We start from the raw sequence: 20,220 nt of genomic DNA, 5'->3' as shown, positions 1-20,220 counted from the left end.
TGACAATCAAGGTGATTTAACCAATAATGCTGCTAAAGGAAAAAAAAAAATCCAACCCCAAATCCCTGGGGTTCTTTTTCACCGGTTAAAAATTCATCCGCAATTCCTGCCGCTAAACTGATACTCAAAAGTAACTGCCAAGAAAAGTTACAGGTAGAAACACTCATGGAATAATCTGTCCTGAAGAGCAACAACTTCCCAAAGACAGGTTTTTCCATCAGACTTCCCCGAAACACAACAGTGCAGTCTTTGTGCACAGGCTCCGACCCGAGATTTAGTAGCTGTGACTTTCATATCACTTAATCCCATTTAAACTCCAAAGAACAACCCTCTCAAAGGTATCCCACAGCTCATTCACAAGGGTCATCTGTGTGATGACGAAAGAACTTCTTCCATAAACCCAATCCATGTTTTAAAAACCCAAACAAACCACTAAAGGGCGTTTCAGTGACACGTTCAGCAAAAGAAATGAGAATAAACAGTAATGGTAAAATTAAGGACAAAATCACCTTGGTATTACTTTTGTCAAATAGTTAGCTTAGAAAATAACTTGTACCAGGAAATAACTTCTAAAAGGAAATAACTTGTGTCAGAAAATGAATTTAAACTTCTAAACATGAATTTTGTTGACCTCGAACTTTCCCGGTGATATTCATGCTTTGCAAGGGGGATAAAGATAAAACTCCACTCCCAAACACAAAGCTGTCACACTCAGATTTCCCCCTTTTTGGCTTAGCATTTCAGACACCACAGCTCAATATTCTGTGAACACAAAGATTTTGTGTCCCGTTTCTTTCCCAACACCGTCCGATTCCACCACAGCTGGGAATCCCCGATCCCAAAGCTGACCTGGGATGGTTTACACCTCTTTTCTTACCCATCCAGAAGGTTCATTGTTGTGGTGGTAACCTCGGTGAAAAGCAGGATCTTCCCCAGCTTCTTGGTCTGAAGGTTCTGCTGATACATCTCAAGGCTGAAATGCTCCGAGGAGAAACTCCCCATCTCCGTGACCACCGGCACGAGCGATGGAGTCACCTCCGCTTGGGGGTCCCAGGAGGAAACGAATTTAAGGGACACCTTGCTGGATGCCCTTAATCCTTCAGCATCCACATTCCCCTCCAGCCACTTCAGAAAGGCGAGGTGGATTTCCTGCGGGCGAGGGAAATAAAGTGAGAAACACAGATCGCGTTTTTCCGAGAACGTTTTTATTGAAGGAATCATTTTCTACTTCTGAGCAGGAGAATTAACCCCATTTCAGCTTCAAAGATAGAGTTCTGCTGCTTTGTTCTAGTCCAGCCTGACCTGACTACTTGGTTTTGTCCTCCTAGGCTTATTTGCAGACTAATTAAGGTGAATTTTTCCCTACCACAGGGTTTGTGGTGGTTTTCCTGAAGCCTGGATTGGGCACATGCATCTGCGTTATGGCAGCTTTTTCAACATGCTGAGATTCTCTGCTGGAAGAAGCCCTACAGTCCATCACCAGTGCTGGATTTGAAGGATAAAGCAGCAGGCAAGGAAAGCACTTAGTGATTTCTCAGCAGAGCATCTGCTCAAATGGCTCATACCTTCAGCTGATGGATGGTTTACCACAATTATTACCTGAAACAACCGTCACCCGTTCACAGAACTCCTTCTGGAGGTAAATAATTCTACTTGGATAAATGTGATGTGAGACGTTTGCACTGCCTTTGGAAGCTGTAAATTAAGAGCCCACGGACACAGAGATGCTGGGACTTCTCGTAGCTTAAATTTCAGAGAGCTGCCCTGGGTCGAAGCCATCTTTTATCCCGATAAATGAAACCGCAAAAAAATCACGATAAAACTGGTGATTCCTGCCCTCAAATTTTTAAGGGGAGACTTCTGACTTTTAAATAAAGAAGTGCTACCAAACACACGCCCCTTTTTCCCACTTGGGGCTGTGTGTGGGAACTGGAATAGGAGTGTTCCCTCCCTGAGTGCTGAGGACAGAGCTGAGTCCTCCTGGCCTTCAACAAGTTGTCTCAGAGCTCCAGCCCAACCCTTTTAAAACCAAAAAACCCCAAACCAAGAGCAAACCTCCTGTGGACAGTTAGTTATCTACCCCAGCAATGACTCCAATTTTCCACATCCCCAACTGTTACACCTGAGGAAGGAATGAGAGAAGTGCTCAGAAGTTCTGCTCCCAACACCTTCCTGTGGATTTCCCACCCTCAGGAGCTACAGATTCTCAGGTTTCCCAGGGTCACTGCTGCCTGTGGGACGTTCTCTGTGTGCTGAGTGTCAGCACAGGGGCTGGCCTGCAGCACAAATTGTAGAGAAGGACACAAAAAAGGAAGGTTCTCTTCCCAAATTCCATCACTTCTAAGCCCCAGGACAATCTCAGAGTGACTCAGTAGCTAAAGTGTAATTAAAGAGAAATTACTTCTAATTTCTTGGCTTTCTAAAGCTCCCTCTGAACTCTAAATTTTAAAATAAAATATGCTTTAAATATCCCCCCCATTTTTCTGCATATGCATCATAAATTATGATAATAAGTGATAATAATGAAAGGTTTTGTGAGCATTTCTTTGACTTGATTTGCCTGAAGCACTTGTACCTTCCCTCAGTGTCACACCAGAGCTTGGACAGGCTGCTGATAAACTCTCCACACATTATCCTACTTGTTTCACATTTACTGGCTGTAACTGATATTTATAAAAATTTCAGCTTTCATTTCTGTCAGGGAAAAACTACTTAATCAGAAAGTGCCTTTCCCCATTGTTTTTCAAACACAGGAATTCTCTCAGCAGACTTGGGTGTGCAAGTCCTAGACAAAAAACAAGATTTAAACTCACATAAGGAGGTGTTACAGCAATTAAAGTGACAAAATAAAGGTGCTTTAAATAGGATTACATTCTATGCAAATTGCTTGAGGCAGAGTCAGAAATTCTGGTGCCCTTTTGCCCCAAAACAGTTTCTTAAAAGAGCAAAATACCATCTATTTATGTGTGGTGTTACATTAGTACAAATATGCCACACAATTCCAACCATTTATGATTGAATATATATAAATATATACTTGACTGTATTTTCTTTCAAGTGCTTTTTTTCCTCATAGTTTTGAGGCTTACTCCTTGATTTCATTTCCTTGCTTCTAACACAGACTGAACCATTTAAGAATTGTTATTATGTGTATAATTACCAAGCTAATTTCTTTTCCCCACGACGTCCTCGAGCTTATTGAGCTGAGCAAAAAGATAAACACGAGGAATTCATAATCAAGAAGAGGGATTTTTTAAAATTCTTAAGAAAACAGTGGTTTACATGTTTTAGAAAGTGGAGTTTCATATACACACTAGAAAAATGAATTTTTACTGTAAGAACACAAAGTTCCAGAAACGTGGATGTTCTGTGGTCCCCACAGTTACAGTGGCACACAGAAAAGCGCATTATTATACAATAAAATACATTTATATAAGAAACAGGGCTAAACTCTGCTTCAACCCCACCGAAAAGGAATAACATCATGTCAGAGCCTGAACTGTGGGATTTGTTAAACTGAGGATTGAGCTGGAATTCCAAACCCTCTCCTATTCCAAACGGCATCCGCCGTTCTGTAGCAACCTCTGGTGGTCACTGCAGTGAGAAGTGCTGGGTCAGGAACCTTTGGGACCAGCCCAGGTGTGTTCCAGGCAGACAACACAACACCCAAATTCCTGCCCACTGCTTTCCCTGAACTACCTAAAATGATCTAAATCCTGAAAGATGCAGGTATGAGCTTTAAATGGTTGTGGAAGCCAAGAAGCTGCAGCTGTTTTTGTGCTCAGGCACTGACAGTGTCTGCAGCCACTCACACACACAGTCCTAGGAAATCTGCACTGCCCACCCCATCACTTTCCTACTTTGTAAATGTAACAATACCACCCTAAAATTGTGATTCATCAGTTTTGGGTGGGAGAACTGAAGTGAAGCCAAATTTAATTTCAAGGAGTAACAGAATCATCGAATGGTTTGGATTGGAAGGGACCTGAAAGATGATCCAGTGCCACCCCCTGCCATGGGCAGGGACACCTTCCACCAGCCCAGGGTGCTCCAAGTTTCCCCATCCAACCTGGCCTTGGACACTTCCAGGGATCCAGGGGCAGCCACAGCTTCTCTGGGCAACCTGTGCCAGGGCCTGCCCACCCTCCCAGCCAGCAATTCCTTCCCAATATCCCATCTAACCCTGCCCTCCTTCAGGTTAAGACCATTATTTCCTATAAAACTGTAGGGTTGGGTTTTTTCCAAACCACACTTTTTTCATGTACATTCCCAAAGGCAAAGACTTTCCCTTCTCTCTCGAAGTAAGATTGAAATTTGACACGTCAACCAAACAGCTTGGATACAGGAGAGTTAATCAGCTTTTTCACTGCTAAAAAGTACTCAACCAGAAGTTTAATATTTCTAATGGGAAAATGTTTCTTACCTGTATTTTAAATGGCAAAAGCACAACATGGTTTCAATAATTTCACAGAAAGTTAAGCCTCTACCCACCCTCAGCTCCTCCAGCACAAACTGGTCAGGGTGGTAATTGTAACATAAAGGAGGAAAAGTAAAAGCTGTATTTTGTTTATGATTTAACATCTGCTTTCTATGACTTTAAAGAGTTTGGTCAGGTGTGTGAAGAAACCGCTCCAGAGGCAGCAGAAGTTTTCTTTTGCTGTTTAAAATTCTTTTTAATTTCATAATCATTAGTTTCGCTTTTCCCCTCCCTTCGGGTTGAGATTGAATAAGGAGAGGGGAAAAGAGGGAGACATGGGAGACAAAAACCAGCTGCATGGAAAGCCTTCCCTGCTGTAGTATAAAATAACACCAAATTACAGCTCCTCATGGAGAAGATTTTATTTGCACCTGGGCTCTATCAAACAATGAGACTTGTGCACCAAGTTTCCAGCTATAACGGTGGAAAACAAGCCCAAACCCAAGACTTTATTCTTAAAATCCATTTATATTTACAGGATTTTGATGTGTTTTCTTATTTCTATCTGCATGTTCAGACCCACATAAAGATAAATGCAAAGATCTCTCTCGCTGGGCACATTTGGGAGCTGCTCTTTCCTCCCGAACTCTGATGGGTCTTAAAACTCTGTATCAATGGAATTCTTTGTTGGGATAAAATTCAGGCAGGGCCTAAATTCATTTGGTTTCTATTAAAAACGTGGAGGCAAAGCTAAATGAAAGCTAAAAATACAGTGCCATAAAACAAACATCAGACATCAGCTCTCCCTTTTCTTGGGAGGGAAAAAGGAGACAGTCTGAACTACTGATGCTCTGCCTGAAGGCTCCACACTGCGATTAGAAGGTAATTCTTCACTTTAGCTGTGCTTGTTGAGGAAGTGAGGCCAAGTATTTACTTTTTAGGTGCATATCTAGAACACAAGTGGACAATTATTCTCCTGCCTTTGCATAAAATGTGATAATTTCCAATTATTATAATAATAAAATAATAAAATATAATAATTTCCAGTTTTGCTTCACTGTACTTGAGAGGAGTTTGCAGGTGATGCACTGACTCATATATTATCAGCTGATGGACTGATTAAATCACACACATATGTATGTATTTATTTATCTGTAAACTGCAAACAAATGAGGATTACAAAGGCAAAGCCCCATTTAGAGACATCACACCTTCGACCTGGCTAAAACCTGCTTGGGTTTTGGTTGTTTCTAAATTGCTTTGAATTGATTAAAGTTATCATTTCAAATGCAGACATTTCACTCCTGTGGATTCCATAACAGCACTGATAAAAAAGGACATATTTTAACGAAGAGTGCAGGGCATTTGGAATCTGAGTTGAATTTTGGAATCTAAAAATTCCCACACACATAAATACATACACACAAAAAATGCATCCACACCCTCCCTGAATTACCCAGCTCTGCCCAAGAGCCCTTCAAGTTTCAAGGTGTTTAAACCTTCCTGTAAATGCACAGAAGATGCAGGGAAAATGTGATGTTCTACATAATCCTTATTCATTTCAAACCCTACATGTCTATATTACTCTTTGCTGAGGATTTGTAAAACATTCTGCAACTATTAAATTTACCACAATCGTTCATTGAAAGGGATTATTCTGTTTTAAAAGTAAAAGGGAGACCCAGTACAGGGTCTTTCTCTCCAGGCAAAGACTACAGAAATGAGGGGAAAAAAAACCCCACAAAAACCTGATAGATCAGATGAGGAGAGAAAATCATCCCTTGGTGATCACAGAGGAACTGGAAGAGGATGAAGAACAGATATTAGATATTACTGGATAATTAATAACACAAAATTACAGATATTAGAGATATCATAACAGTTTCAATGCAGTTCAGATGTCACTAACATGTAACAACATTCCCAAACTGGGACAATTCACACCCTGAGCCCTGAATAATTGCTCTTCTAGATTTAAGAGTAAGCTTGAAGATGGCTTTTGTAACAACTGGAAACAAATAGAATAAATAGATCTTCTAAACACAAAACTTACTTACAGCACATTCAAAATCTGCTTTGAAACACATGAAGGACTCAATGAATTTATTTCCAGAAAACATATAAAACACTTTCAACATTAACTGCCTGCAATTAACTTCGAGGTTCAGTCCTTGTTCAAGGAAATAGATAATTGAGTTTCCCTCCACAATCCCACTGGCTGATTTTAAACTGGCTTCAGAATATTTCTAATATTTTCACTTGGTTTGCATATTTTGCTACAAGGAAGACGTTTTAGCTGAGAAGTAGCTCGGGGGGGGTAGAAGCTGAGCATCTCTTACTCTGTTCAGAGGGCCATTCTTTCCATTAGTGGTGTTTTTAGTTCACAAGGTAAAAATCCTGGGAAGGGGAGGAATCCCCAGTTCTCCCCTCCCGCCTTTCCCCATCGCCCAAAGAACTTCATAAAGATTTTATTGTCGTACAACCGAGGCACATTCCCGTTCCATGTTCTCAGCAACTGCAGTTACTTGGCTGATACTTGCTCTGCATTCTCAGGATACTGCACAGCTTGGAAATCTGGTTCAGTTTATTAATAATATCTTTATATTTCCTAGGCTGGGATCTAGTGCAGAACATGCAAGGGCAGGGTTTGGTAACTTTTTTAATTCACAACCAGCCAGATTTTTAGGAGTCTCCTGTGGGTCTGGGTGGTTACTTTAGTCTGTGATGTACTTTCTCAAGAGAGGCAGAAAAAGCTCATCATTGCTGAAGGATCATTCCAGAGACTTATTCAAGAGCCTTATTTTTGTCTCCACACCTCAGCGTGTTTCTAAAAACAAGTATTGCATTACATAAACACGGGGCATCATCTCAGAGTACAGGGAGCAGAAACAGTCCCAGGCAGAAGTGGATCCCCTTTTCCCAACTGATATATAGAATAATTCATCCAAAAAAAGGGGGAAATATCACTAACAAAGTGCTGCAAAGTATCCTTATCCTTTTCTCTGCAGTTACATTTCTTTCAACGTGAAGCATCTTAGATTTCAACCCACGTCCAGCAACTGCTCATAAATCCGAGCCTAAATCTGAATCCAAAATTAAATTTAGCTTTAAAAAGGCACTGTATGCAGGCAGAAAATTAATTTATCCAACGTGCAGCAGCCCATTCTAGGAACAGGCTGCAGGGCCCAGGTCGGAATCCACCGAGTGGCGAAAAACAAGTCAGACGTTACATTCCGTAGAGAAAATAACGCCGTCAACAGGTTAAAAATAACATAGAAAAGAAATCAACTGTGGGCAATTTTTTAGTATCTGTGTCTCTCTTGGTTTTAGCAGAGTGTTCCACTTGGGAATTGGGTTTCCAGGAGGCCCAAGGAGGGCAGGAATAGGTGCCGACGGCCCCAGCGCTCCGCGTTCAACGCAGAGCGGAGTCGAGCAACAAGAAGGACACCGTAAGGTGCATCCCCAATTTTCCTTCCTTTCCCTTCCTCAGCTGCAGCAGAACAGTCTGGAAGCAATCTTCCCAGCAGCTGCTCTCATCAACAAACTGTTTATTGTAAGAAAGTGCCTGGGTCAAAGGCTAAACGTCATCCAGAGCCGAAAGCGTATCTGTGAAAAAAACCCAGGGAAAAAAAAAAGCCCAGGCCATAGGAAAGGGAACCACGTCCCATCCCAAAAGGCCAGGAGTTCTACTTAAACAAAAAAACCTCCTTAATTTGATGAAGCAGCATTTTATAACTGCACTATATATATATATATAATTGTACTAATTTCTTGTGGCTCACGCTGATTTTTGAGACCTGCTCGAGGTTTCTGAGAAAAACGGGAGCTCTTTAAAATTCAGCCCGTGTTTTATGGTTAAAAAGAAAAACAAAAACAAACCTCCAAAGAGTTATATCAAAATGTTCTTACATATTTTATTAACTCTACGTTGGATCCATATTCACCTCTGTTACAAGCTGAAAAAAAGCAGGTTTAGGCTCAGAATCAGTAAATCCCTAATGAAGTTTTTAGGCTAAAGTAAAGGACACTAAAAATTGCAGGGTGAAATCCCGTTTACCAGCCTGTAGCTTTTAATTTCGGGAATCAAACGGCACAGGAGCACCTATGAGAGGTGAACTGGTCCCACAGCAGCCCAGTAATTGGGGCACTTTCGCTGCCCCAGCCCATAAATCTGCCGGGGAGGGTGAAGGATCAAGAAGAACAAGGTCCACCTTTGACATAACATCACGCCACAGCACTTCTCCAAAAGGCTGATCAATCAGAGGGCTGGGAGGTGTTGATTTATCCTACCAGAAAAAGGTGTGATAAATTACAGTTCGAGCCTTTAATTCGTGGTGGCACCTACTTTGTAATAAAATTGTTGTTGTTGTTGGGTTTTTTTTTGGGGGGGGAGGAGGAAAGTGTACAGTAAATTGTGCAACTGGGCTAAAAATAAGCCTGGAGAAACCAGGTAGAAAGGAAAAGACATTTCACTTCTGCACTAAAATCTGGGCATTATGCATATTAAAGTGGTTTTTGTTTTTTTAATATATATATATAATCAAAGTCATGTTTAGAAGAATAAATTAAGATATAAATCTAACCCTAAACGCTGTACACACATATATTAAATTACTCTCAAAAGTAATTCTGTATTGACTAGGAAAAAAAATACAGAAGAATTTTGTTCTCAGCTAATAGGGCAATAAATTAGATGCAATATATTCAGCTGGTAAAGCTGGCTCTGCATAACAGCTATCACATAATAGTATTTTTATTTGGTACCAAGCTTTTCCCCCCTCCCCTAAACTGAGAATAAAATTGTTTGTTGAAAACCTTGGAATTAGCAGTAGAATGAGTTAAGTAAATAAAGCCTAAGAAAATATTTTTTCTTAGCCCTGATAATACACAATTCTTCGCTGAAGGGTTTTCCATCGGGTTTGTTTTGCCTCTCAACAGGGTTACACACATCAAATGTGAATGAATTTAGTGTTCATGAATATGAAACAGCAGAACAGGAGCCAAAGATTCTCCTCTCAGCGCTGCAAAACACGCTTTTAACTCCAAGCTTTCAGCTGGACCTCATTTTTGGCCTCTTCTGAGGAGGAACTCCCGACTCTGTCGCACTGGAGGGGCTTTCTGAGCTAAAGAAATGTCTGTGGAATATTAAGGTGAAACCACAACACGTTTCCACACGTCCCACGGCTCGGGGATTACAGCACAGCCCTGTCCCCAGAGCTGCCCCGCTGATGTTCCACACGCATCATAAATGTTATAATCCTCCACTGAAACATGTTCAGGTTGACAGAATAGCTTATAAATTACCAAAAGACGCCGAAAGGAACATCTTAGAAAGGATGGATTTCTTGAGAACACTCATTTATGTGCTCTAATGGCAAGAGCACACTCGGTGTGTTATTTATAGCAACACCTACTCCTGAGACAAAAACCAGTATTAAGCTAACACCTGCTAACTTTCACTTAAGACCTCCTTGCTAATCAAGGATCTTAAAAAAAAAAAAAAAATCAACATGACAGAATGGGATTGTTTAAAAAAATAAAAAAAATAATTAAAAAAAAGTAAATCACTGGGTTTTATTTAGCAGAGTTATCAGGAAAGTGAAGCTTCGTGCTTCAAAAATACTTCATACGCAGCAAAGTAAAGCTTAGATGTCAAATAGAGAACTCTGAAAGAAGCCTCAATAATAGTTTATCAGAAAATTAATAAGTTTTTCTTATAAAACAGAGGGAAAAGTATTAAAACCCATGGGGATGATACAAACTACATCTACACCTATCCCAGCCACGTGGTTTTTAACCCGTTGTAATTCTTCTCTCCCTTTTCCAGCCTTCTCAGATTTAATACTTTTTTTTTTAAGGTTGGATTGAAAAAAAAACTGTTCAGAGCAAAAGAGGCATAAATTTTTCCTTGGGGTGGAAAACCAGGAGGATAATGAGCCAAGGCTACACCTTCTGAAGTTCTAAGGGTCCTGAGGCACAGGCAGCTTCAAGAACGAGCTCCAGAGCCAACCCCCTGAAAGCATTTCTGCAACTGTCAGGGAGAGAAATGGGGGGGAAAAATAACCCAGATTTAATTTATTAGTTTATGTTAATGGCTAAATTATTAATTTATTCCATTTACATCCTTTCAAGGTGGATACAGAACACGCTCAACCCTCCCAGCAATAAGGTGGAACTTTATCGAGTTTTGACAGGGTTTGGCTCCAGGGCTTTTCCTCAGGTCACAAACACCACGAGTTTCCACTCCCCAAGCCCACGTTTGGCACCCAGGGCTGCAGAAAGCACAGCAGAACTCAAAGCTCACGACTGGAATTTGGGGGATTTCGGAGCGACCTTGGGGAAACGAGGAGCGAAAAAACGCGGCCCGAGGCCGAGGCCGCGCGTGGGAATCGATCACCAGGCTCAAACGCGGGCAGGGAGAGGGGCACTCCTGACAATGGCACATTCTTCATTCCCAAGGCCTTTGGATTCTCTCCTGAGGACAACCACCTGTTCCTGTCCTCAGAGACGCTCGTGCCCTCCTTTGAAACGGCGCTCGGGACGAACGGCGACGCTTCCCGAAGGCTCGTTTGACAAATCCTAACCACAACCCTTGGAAACCTGGGGTTTTTGGCAGATTTATTTCCTTAAGGCCACAGTGAACAGAACACCTGACAAAGGTGACTTTTCCCACTGAAATTTAGTGTTGATCCAGGCAAGGAAATAAAAGCTTTCAAGGCTTTTGCTTCATTCTGGCCAGGTTCTTAAGAAGCCTGATCTGAATAGTTGATATCTTAGCCCTTAATTTTTTAAGACTCTCTTAACCAGACCTTGTTGGGTTTTTTTAATTTTTAGTGTTAACAAGGTTCAAAATTTTCAATTCTACCAACTATCCACTCCAAAGATGAATTTTTAACCGATTAAATATGAAACACCTCCACTGAAGGCCCTTAATTAACAGTCCCCAACCCAAAGGGTTAACTTCTAAAACCAAATTATCTTGAGGGAAAAAGTTTCAGGGATTATTTCAATCAGTACTAAAATGCAAAAAGAAAAATAGTTTAAAATGCATTTCCAGAATAGTTCCACACAAATTAATCGGCTCAAAACAGATAAAATACGTATCAATACTAAGACATCTAGTGATTAATTTATCCTTGGTTAAATAAGAACAATTTGGGTCTGTTCCTTGAAAATAATAGCTGAGGAAACAGAAAACTGAGAACAAAGTAATCAATTTTTAGTTAAATAATTTTGAATTTAAAGTCTGATAGGTACTTTCCTTTTGTCAAACTAGTGAAAAAAAACACCAGGAATTTGATAGTGGCTGTGACAGTCACATTTTACCAGCAAATTATCAAATCCTTCTAAGAGGAAGAAACACCTTGAACAGATGGAGAAATTGCTTTGTGTGGAGCAATAAGGGTGGCAATAATTATATTAAAACCTTATATTAAGGTTTACTGCAGTACAAAATGTCTAATTTGCTATTCCTGGCCTGCTAATTAGAAAAAGTGGATCCACGTAGGACGGGGGGAAAGCTTGGAAATATTTAGGGTAAAAAAAAGCACACCCTTATCCTTTCTGTCTATTCATACACCCCACTGGACTGAAACACCAAATCCAACATTTTCCTTCCCAGATGTTGCCTATGGCTAAAAGAGGGAGAAGGAAAAGCCTCCCACGGTTGCAAAATGTCCCCGATACCAACTGGCAAAGGCTCGTTTAAAATAACGACAGAATTATTCCAAAGACAAAAAAGTCCGGCTTTAAATGTTTTCAGGGATTTGTAACTAAACCCTTGGGAATTCAAATAAGCAATTTAAATATTCCTAATAATTTGCAGCTCGTACTGCTTATGGTGGCTTTGGGAGAGTGCTCCTCTCTCTGTAGGAAGGAGGAAAATAAGAATTTGCTTTCAGTTGTTGTATTTTCTTTTCCATCACCCAGTGCATCACACTAAGATACTAATACACAAAACACAGTCAAAAAAAAATGGAAACCTAACTAGATAAAAGTTCTCTCTGCAGCTGCTGCTCCTGTCAAGTAGCTGTGGTACAGGCACTGGTTGTAACACCAACAATTCCATCCTGGAAAGAAGCAAAGTCTGTCCTCCAGCCCAGAAAAACGCAGGGGGAATTGCTCGCTCCGTGTAATAATTCCTAAAATCAAAACATGCCACGTGCAATTTCTTATGCAAATCTTGACAATCGTGCACCAAAACGCGATTATTTCTTCCTTATCTCGCAAGGGAATCTCAGAATTCCCTCCTGGAATTCATTTCCATCGGTTTTGGCCCCACAAAACAGGCTCTCTCCATCTTGTAACTCTGAGGATCTCGAGACGTCCTTCAGCTCCTAAAACTTGGTTTCATAGAACAGGCAGAAAGAATCCAGGCACAGTTCTTTAGAGCACATCCCCAGCTGAACGTTGCTCTTCCTTTCAAATAATTTTTATTAGAATAATATGAATTTTTTCTACTCATGACCCGCCTTCATCTGGTGAACGGTGTTACAAAGAAATCGTTAATTCCTTTGCTGCAAATGTAACATCAAAAAACTACATGACAAAAAAAAAAAAGGAGCCATAAGTAAGCTGTTCAGTAATACACTTTATATCCATAATTTCCCTTCCCTTAGCTAATGAAAATGGTCTTATCTTTATTTAGATTCTCTCTCTGAAGCTGTTCAGACATGGAATTCACTTTATAGCAAGGCCACACTGAAGGGCAAGAAGCTGGTTAAAAATGTAGATGTGGGGTTGTTTGGCCAGTGAGTATTTTGAGGCTCAGCAGTGTGGGGACCCACTTTTAAAAGACTCTGGTTATTAAATGATCTGAACTTCACATTTTAGTTCTCAACACGTGGAAAAAATAGTGAATTTATTATAATTCTACTCCTGAGCTGCAGTAGAGATTCTTACCCATGTTAAAACAAGTAGGGACAGACTGTATTAATTCCTTAATATTGAGCTTTCTAAAGCCTGGCTTTAACAATTGTTTTAATTATATATTGATTTCTTTTTACAAATTAAGAAGTACATTCTGAAATGTTTTCTGAAGTAGTTCTTAAAACATTTCTTACATAAGTTCAACAGCCCAATTTAGGACACACTTGAGAAACAATACACACACTAGACAAGGAAAGTGATTCTCAATAAAACAAGCTGCAAAAATCCAGTGTTGTCTCCCATCTCACATCCCAGTGAAACAGCCAGCCCAAAGCAGCACAGATTTTACAGCTAAAATTACCAGATATGTATTACAACAACCAGAAGCTGCAGGGAAGGCTAGAAAATGCAGTAAAATACAGTTGTTTTCTCTATGCTCAAGTCTTGCTCCTTACCTCTGCCTCTTCAGCTGCTGCCCCACTCCCCTCTCTCCTCCTCCCACACAGTCTCTGTCTGCTTTTTCATCTGCTATCACACCAGATCCACCAGCTCTTCCTCCTGCATTTTTCCTCTCCAATAAAAAAAAAAAAAGGGTCTTATCCCCATCAGTCAAGGAGCATGCTCTGATTGACACACTGCATGGATAAAAATTCCTCATCCCAACTTTTCTCAGGGCTGGGGTTCTTCTCCAGGGCCAGTCGTGTCCTCTGGGCCTCTGGCACTTTTTATAATTTCTATTACCTTATGCATTTATTAAAGAAAGGGGTAAAGAAAGGAGATAATTTCTGAAACTTGAGGTTGCCAGTATGGCTAATACAGTAAAATTTTATATAGATTTAAAAAAAAAAATATACATATTAACACACATACACACACAAAGCTGTGCATAGAATTATATAAGTATAGAGATGTAGCACCAAACTTCATCTCTGCTGTGGATCCTCTAGTGTTGGCAGCAGGAAATGCTGGCAGAGATAAAACCAGCTGAAATCCTTAAAATTAAATCATGCCACCCTGTGAAGAACAGCTCAGAATAATCTAACTAACAGCACAGGTTGCCCTGATGGGAGTTTTACAGAGGATACTTTTACTGGCAGGAGAAAAAAACCACACATATCGTGAAAACAGACAGAACAAGATGTTTTTTTATTTCTTGCTTTTTTTCTTTTTGATTCTGAGAAAACCTCGCTTGGATATTCACGTAAATCCTTTGTCATTAATGTCACCAGCACAACTGCCAAGTGAGCACAGTGATTTATTAAAGTGGAACCTGCTCTGCTTGTTGTGGACACCGACTGCAACCCAAAGGAAAAAGGGCTCTCACAGAAAAGTTGCAGTAGAAACTACAGCAAACTTTCTGATTTGAGCTAACAGCTGTTCTTTAATCAGCTTTTTCACTGTAAGAACTGCGTAATGTCAGCCAGATAAGTCACATGCCAGATTCCATTCCCACTGCACCTGGAATTTCCCGATTTCCCCAACGTGTCAGAAACCGTTTCTTAAAATGAGCTGTCAGATGATAAACACACCAGAATCTCTGGGTCAGTCCCTTCCCCATCAACTGCTGATACAAATCATACCTGATAATTGCTTTTAAGTCTTTATCTTCTTCAGTGACAAACTCTGACAACACCAGAATGTCTTTTAAATCAATAAAAACTCCCATCCTAATTTTGCAGAACAAACGCAGCTTGCTAAACTTAAATAATGAGCTTTTTTTGTGGACCTTTTTTTTTTTCTGATAACATTACTGCATGCCTGAATTGCCAAAAGTCAAAAAACACATAAATTTAGGAGCCCTCAGTGTTGTAAATGCACTTTTCAAAAGCAGCTAAAGTTGGTGGGTTTATCGTTTTTGAAGAGCAACAGAAGACGACGCTTCTATTTCCTCTTCGCTTCCATATTTTTTTATTCAACTTTTTTCCCCTTTAATTAAAATCTACAATCGAGGCATCTGGCCACAATTTGCCCGAAGAGCCAGGCTACGAAAGAAGCCCTAATGAAATTGTTCGACAGACAACCACCACAACAATTTCCCATTGTGGAAACGTCTCGTCATTTCTGAGCAATGGTAACCCGATAGCATCTCGCAGGGCTCCAGCTGATGCCAAGCCTGCTCTCATTCTCCCAGTCTCACTTCCATAAATTAGCTGCAGGCCCCACCGACAGTCAGGGAATCTCGAGGGTTTGGGGTTTTTTTTCTGCTGTTTGGAAATCCTCCACTTTTGTCAGATCTTTCTCGGTGAGGTCACGGCGAAGGGGCCGGAGCGTCTGTCACAGCTCAGGGATTCCTGCTCCCTAAAAATCACCCATCTGCTCCACGGAGCCCCCCCAGCCCAAAAGGGATCAGCAGCCACAGCTCTGGAGTGCTGGAACAAAAGGCACTTTAATCACAGCCTGCACACGGAGGCAGAGCGGGAGTGACAACGGCACTTCGGGTTCGACTTTTTAAACTGAGATTCCCACACAAGATCCACTGAAAATAAGAGAACTCAGCCTCACACCCTGGCCAAAAACACCGTGCTGAGCAACCCAGACCCCAGAAATCCTCAGCCCCGACGCCGTTCTCAGTCATTTCAAGAGTGAGGAGTCAGCAGAAGACGCGAGCACCGAGATCACAAATGTTTTAAATATATATTACATAAGCCGTTCTGGAAGGATAATAAAAATTTTCCATTCTCCACCAGCACAGGAGGAACATGCCTGGTGAAGAAAGTGGTTGTGAAGTATCATGCACGCTGACTGGAAGCCAGCCTTGAAACATGAGAGAATCCAATTCCATGAGTGGCACTTTGGGCAGATGCCAGCACATAATAATTTCATATCAGAGGCAGCTCTACACCAAGATTAAATGCTACTCGGTACAAAAGGCATTAACTTTTAGTTCTCACAGCAGCATAAAGACCCTTTTTATGGAGATTGCTATAAACAAGATATTTTCTTTCAGTCCTCAAAGCTTCCTGAATTTTCCAAATGATCCTCGAAAACATTTATTGAATCCACACACAGCCAAAAAGTTGTTTACAAACCATAAGGCAACCTAAGAATGCTATTCATTATTACATACCTACAAATGTGCTTTATGAAACAACACATTTGCTGCTATTATGAAAGAAGGAAAATACAGTTTTAAGCAGAGAAGTGTAAAATAAATCTTTGGGAATCTTTGCCAGATTCCTCTTTCCCTCCCCCCTCAAACAAATGGTTAATATTCCCTGAATATAAACAACAAAAAAAGCCAAAGGTATCTTTAGCAACCACCTGGAATTACTTGGCTCCACATTTGGATTTCCCTTCATCTCTCATCAAGATTTCTTAATTGGAAATGTTTTACTGTATTCTGACACTACATGCCATCGATTCCTGTGGAATTTCAAAGGCCATTTTAAAATTGAGGAAATATTAGACAGGGCAGTTGCTTGCAAACATGCACAGATATTTTAATGCAAATCTATAAACAACACACTATGCATAAAATGTTTTCCATCCCTTCCTGAGTTTTTCTCCTGAAATCCAGCTCATAAGTGTCCCCTGGTGGTAAACACCTTCCACTCACTAAGGGAGCTGAAGGAAAAGCCACAACTGCACCCAGATTTTGGGAGCAACAAAGATTCCTGGTGATTTTAATACAACGCCACAAAGGTTGCCCAGAGAAGCTGTGGCTGCTCCTGGATCCCTGGAAGTGTCCAAGGCCAGGTTGGATAAACTTGGAGCAACCTGGGCTGGTGGAAGGTGTCCCTGCCCATGGCAGTGGTGGCACTGGATGATCTTTCAAGTCCCTTCCAACCCAAACCATTCTGTGATCTCCCACATCTTCTCTTCTCTCTCTCTCCTTTCTCAACTGGACCAGTTAAATGCTTCTCAGCAGCACAGGCAGTTTTTTTTCAGAACCAAACCAGTTTTCCAAGGCAAGGTGTCAATTTAATGACCCTCAGTGATCCAGCCAAGGTCTTTGGATCTGAAGAGAGTCCAGAAAAGAACAATTTTGAAAAGGATTTTTTGGTGCTGGAGAGTGTCCAGAGAAGGGCAATGGAGATGGGGGGCGTTATCTGGAGAACATGTCCTGTGAGGAGCAGCTGAGGGAGCTGGGGGGGTTCATCTGGAGCAGAGGAGGCTCAGGGGGGACCTCATTGCTCTCTGCAACTCCCTGACAGGAGGGGGCAGGGAGGGGGGGTCGGGCTCTGCTGCCACATCCCAAGGGAAAGGAGGAGAGGGAATGGCCTCAAAGTGCCCCAGGGCAGGGTCAGAGCAGAGATCAGAAACAATTTCTCCCTGCAGGAGTGCTCAGGCCTTGCAAGAAGTGTCCCAGGGAGGTGGTGGAGTCCCTGTGTGTGGGAGTGTCCCAGAGGTGTCTGGATGTGGCCCTTGGGGATGTGGATTGGGGGTGATCCTGGTGGTGCTGGGTGAGGGTGGCACTGGATCATCTTGAAGGTCTCTTCCAACCTTGATGATTCCATGATCCTGTGATTCTGATTCTTTATTGCCAGGGAATCCTGACAGGCTACCTGGGCACAGAACTACCCATGAAAATCATCCTGCCCTGGACTCTACGTTATAAAATTTGCTGTACAAACTCAGTTTCTTTTATGCTTTCACCTCTACCAAGTTGTTGGAACCCCAAAGTTTACAGATTTTACTGAAGAACAAGCAGTTCTATCAGGAAACTACACTAACAAAGGTGTGTAGAGTGTAAGAAGACTTAGGAGAAAGAAGGAAAATGAGCTAAAATATTTAGCACTTATCCCACCTCTGTCAATTTGTGACTGTGTGACAAGTGTCACAAAACTTTACTGAGGTACAAGAGGAAATATCACTGAGATACAAGAACCAGGCCAGGAGAGCTCTGAACTGTTAAATTAGGAGACAATTCCTAGGTAATTTCATTCTCTTAAGGGCAAAAAGAGGGGAAAAAAGGAGCTACAGAGTGTAAAAAAACATCCCCTCAGAGAACCTTTCAGAAGCACAAAGAACACCAGCAAACAGCAGGGACTATTATTAGAATTATTAGAATTATTAGAATCCAGACCTTGACACAAAGAGCTTTTCCATGAATGGTAACCCTTAAATCAGTTTAGTTTTATGATTTCTGGGACTCTTCTGGGTTTGCAAAAATTTTTGTTATAAAAAACCAAAACAGTCAATTTGAGGAGGGGAGGGAGAAGAAAAACCAAGCCAAGGCAAACCCCCCCTAGCTGCACACACACACAGGCAGCTCAAATCCAACAAACAACTCTGAATTTATGAAGGAAAAACCCCTACAAATCCATGGAGTTAAATCACACGTACTTTAAATTGACAGCACTGTTATCAATCTTCAGAAAGCCACTTAAGAGAAGCACCGTCCTACCTGAGACAGTGGCTTCCCAAATGCCCAACCAGCTTGGTAGAAACACAGCTTTTAACCCCCAAAAATTAATCACACGTTAAATCCACCCCCCAAAACCAATAAAGTACTTCAGCAAATACACATTTTTACTGGTACAGATGCACCTTTATTGCTCTATCTGGTTTTTTTTTCCCCCCCCATGAAGTAATTTTGCCATAAAGGCATTTTTATTCCTAGCTAAGAGACAAACTGGGAGAAGCTTCCCAGTACAGATAAAGATTTCTGGCACTGTTGATTTCAAATAATAAATATAATACATTAACAAAAGCGAAAAAAAAAAGTTAGACATAAATATTTATCAGTCCCTTTTTCATTCAGTGTTTTTCTCAGCTCTTCTGAGCCAGAGCAAAGAGCAAATTTCCATTCTGGAGTAAATATTCCAAAGGGTTCTGGCTTTTTTGTCCTACTGGCTAAAAAGGCAGGGATGATGTTTATGCTTTGAGGATGGCAAGAGAAAACAAGCAAATCTCTTGGTTTTTTTAAGATGATACATTTTTGGTTCAGTTGTAAACAAAATACTTCGATAGCACTAAAAAGAAGGCTTTGGAGTTTTGATGTAACTGTGCCTTATCGGGGAATTTTTAAAAGATTTTTTAAAGTTTTCCAAGTTGAATTCCAAGTTCTACAGTACCCAGGAATATGCAGGGAAATATTTCAGAAACAATTGTGTCCAAATGCAGCCTGAAATGAGGGTCCACTGCAGTGTTAGCTGAGAGTTCAAATTTCCCACCCTCAAAGGAAGGTTTATTCAGGATAAAGTCACTTCAGGCTCTCTTGGCTGACATAACGGGCTGGGAATTTTAAAACCAGAATCAAACTGCAGCTCCAGACAAGTAAATCTGGTCCCACTGAACTCTTGATTGCGCTGCAGCTACCGAGTTACCCCAAAACAAAACGGATTTGGAGCCTCAGGAGCCTCCCAGTCGAGTTTTAAGATGCTTCAGATGGGCAAATGTGTGGAAATAATCACAACTGTGCCAAACCCCCTCTCGTTCTTCGGGGAGCAAATCCCTATTTTGAAACCTAGAAGATGTTCTGCTGAAAATTCTGGCAGTAAAACCCAATCCTGGCGTTTATGTCTGAGAAATTATCCCTCAAGGTGGCCGAGAGAAGTAAATATTGGAGTGTTTAAAGGCAAAGCTGCATTAAAAATCAGATCTCTATGGTTGAAGCTGCCACTGAACATGTGGATGCCAGACAAGGGGATTTGTGATCCCCTCTGGTTTCAACGCTTGGGTTCAGCGCTCCACCACAGTGACACAGAATTTCCTTCCCACAGCACTGGGCAGGGCTAAAATCTGCTCAACTGCTTCACATCAGAGCAAGAAAAAAAGAAAAGAAAAAGGAGCTGTGTTTCCATATCAATACTTGCCTCTAAAATTACATTGAACATCAAGTTGTGCAGATCTAATTAAAATTTCAAGCAGCAAGTAACCTGCCTTTCTTATATTATATATATATATAAATATATAATGTGTAATTCTATATTTGGAGATGTACAATTACATATATATATACAAATATATAAGATACATATTATATACACCTG

The 20,220-nt window shown here is 41.0% G+C and overlaps 1 protein-coding gene across 1 annotated transcript in view; it reads right to left on the bottom strand.

Moving 5' to 3' along the window:
* Nucleotides 1-20,220, bottom strand: part of HLCS (holocarboxylase synthetase) — a 105,284-nt gene that overhangs the window by 69,132 nt on the left and 15,932 nt on the right. Inside the window, exon 6 of the mRNA XM_050332790.1 lies at nucleotides 878-1,149. Coding sequence (XP_050188747.1) covers nucleotides 878-1,149 — 272 coding nt within the window. The remainder of the gene's footprint in view (nucleotides 1-877; nucleotides 1,150-20,220) is intronic.

The sequence above is a fragment of the Myiozetetes cayanensis genome, unplaced genomic scaffold (assembly GCF_022539395.1).
Source record: "Myiozetetes cayanensis isolate MyiCay16 unplaced genomic scaffold, myiCay2020 scf5-8, whole genome shotgun sequence".
NCBI lineage: Eukaryota > Metazoa > Chordata > Aves > Passeriformes > Tyrannidae > Myiozetetes > Myiozetetes cayanensis.
This window is presented reverse-complemented; position numbering and strand designations above follow the sequence as displayed.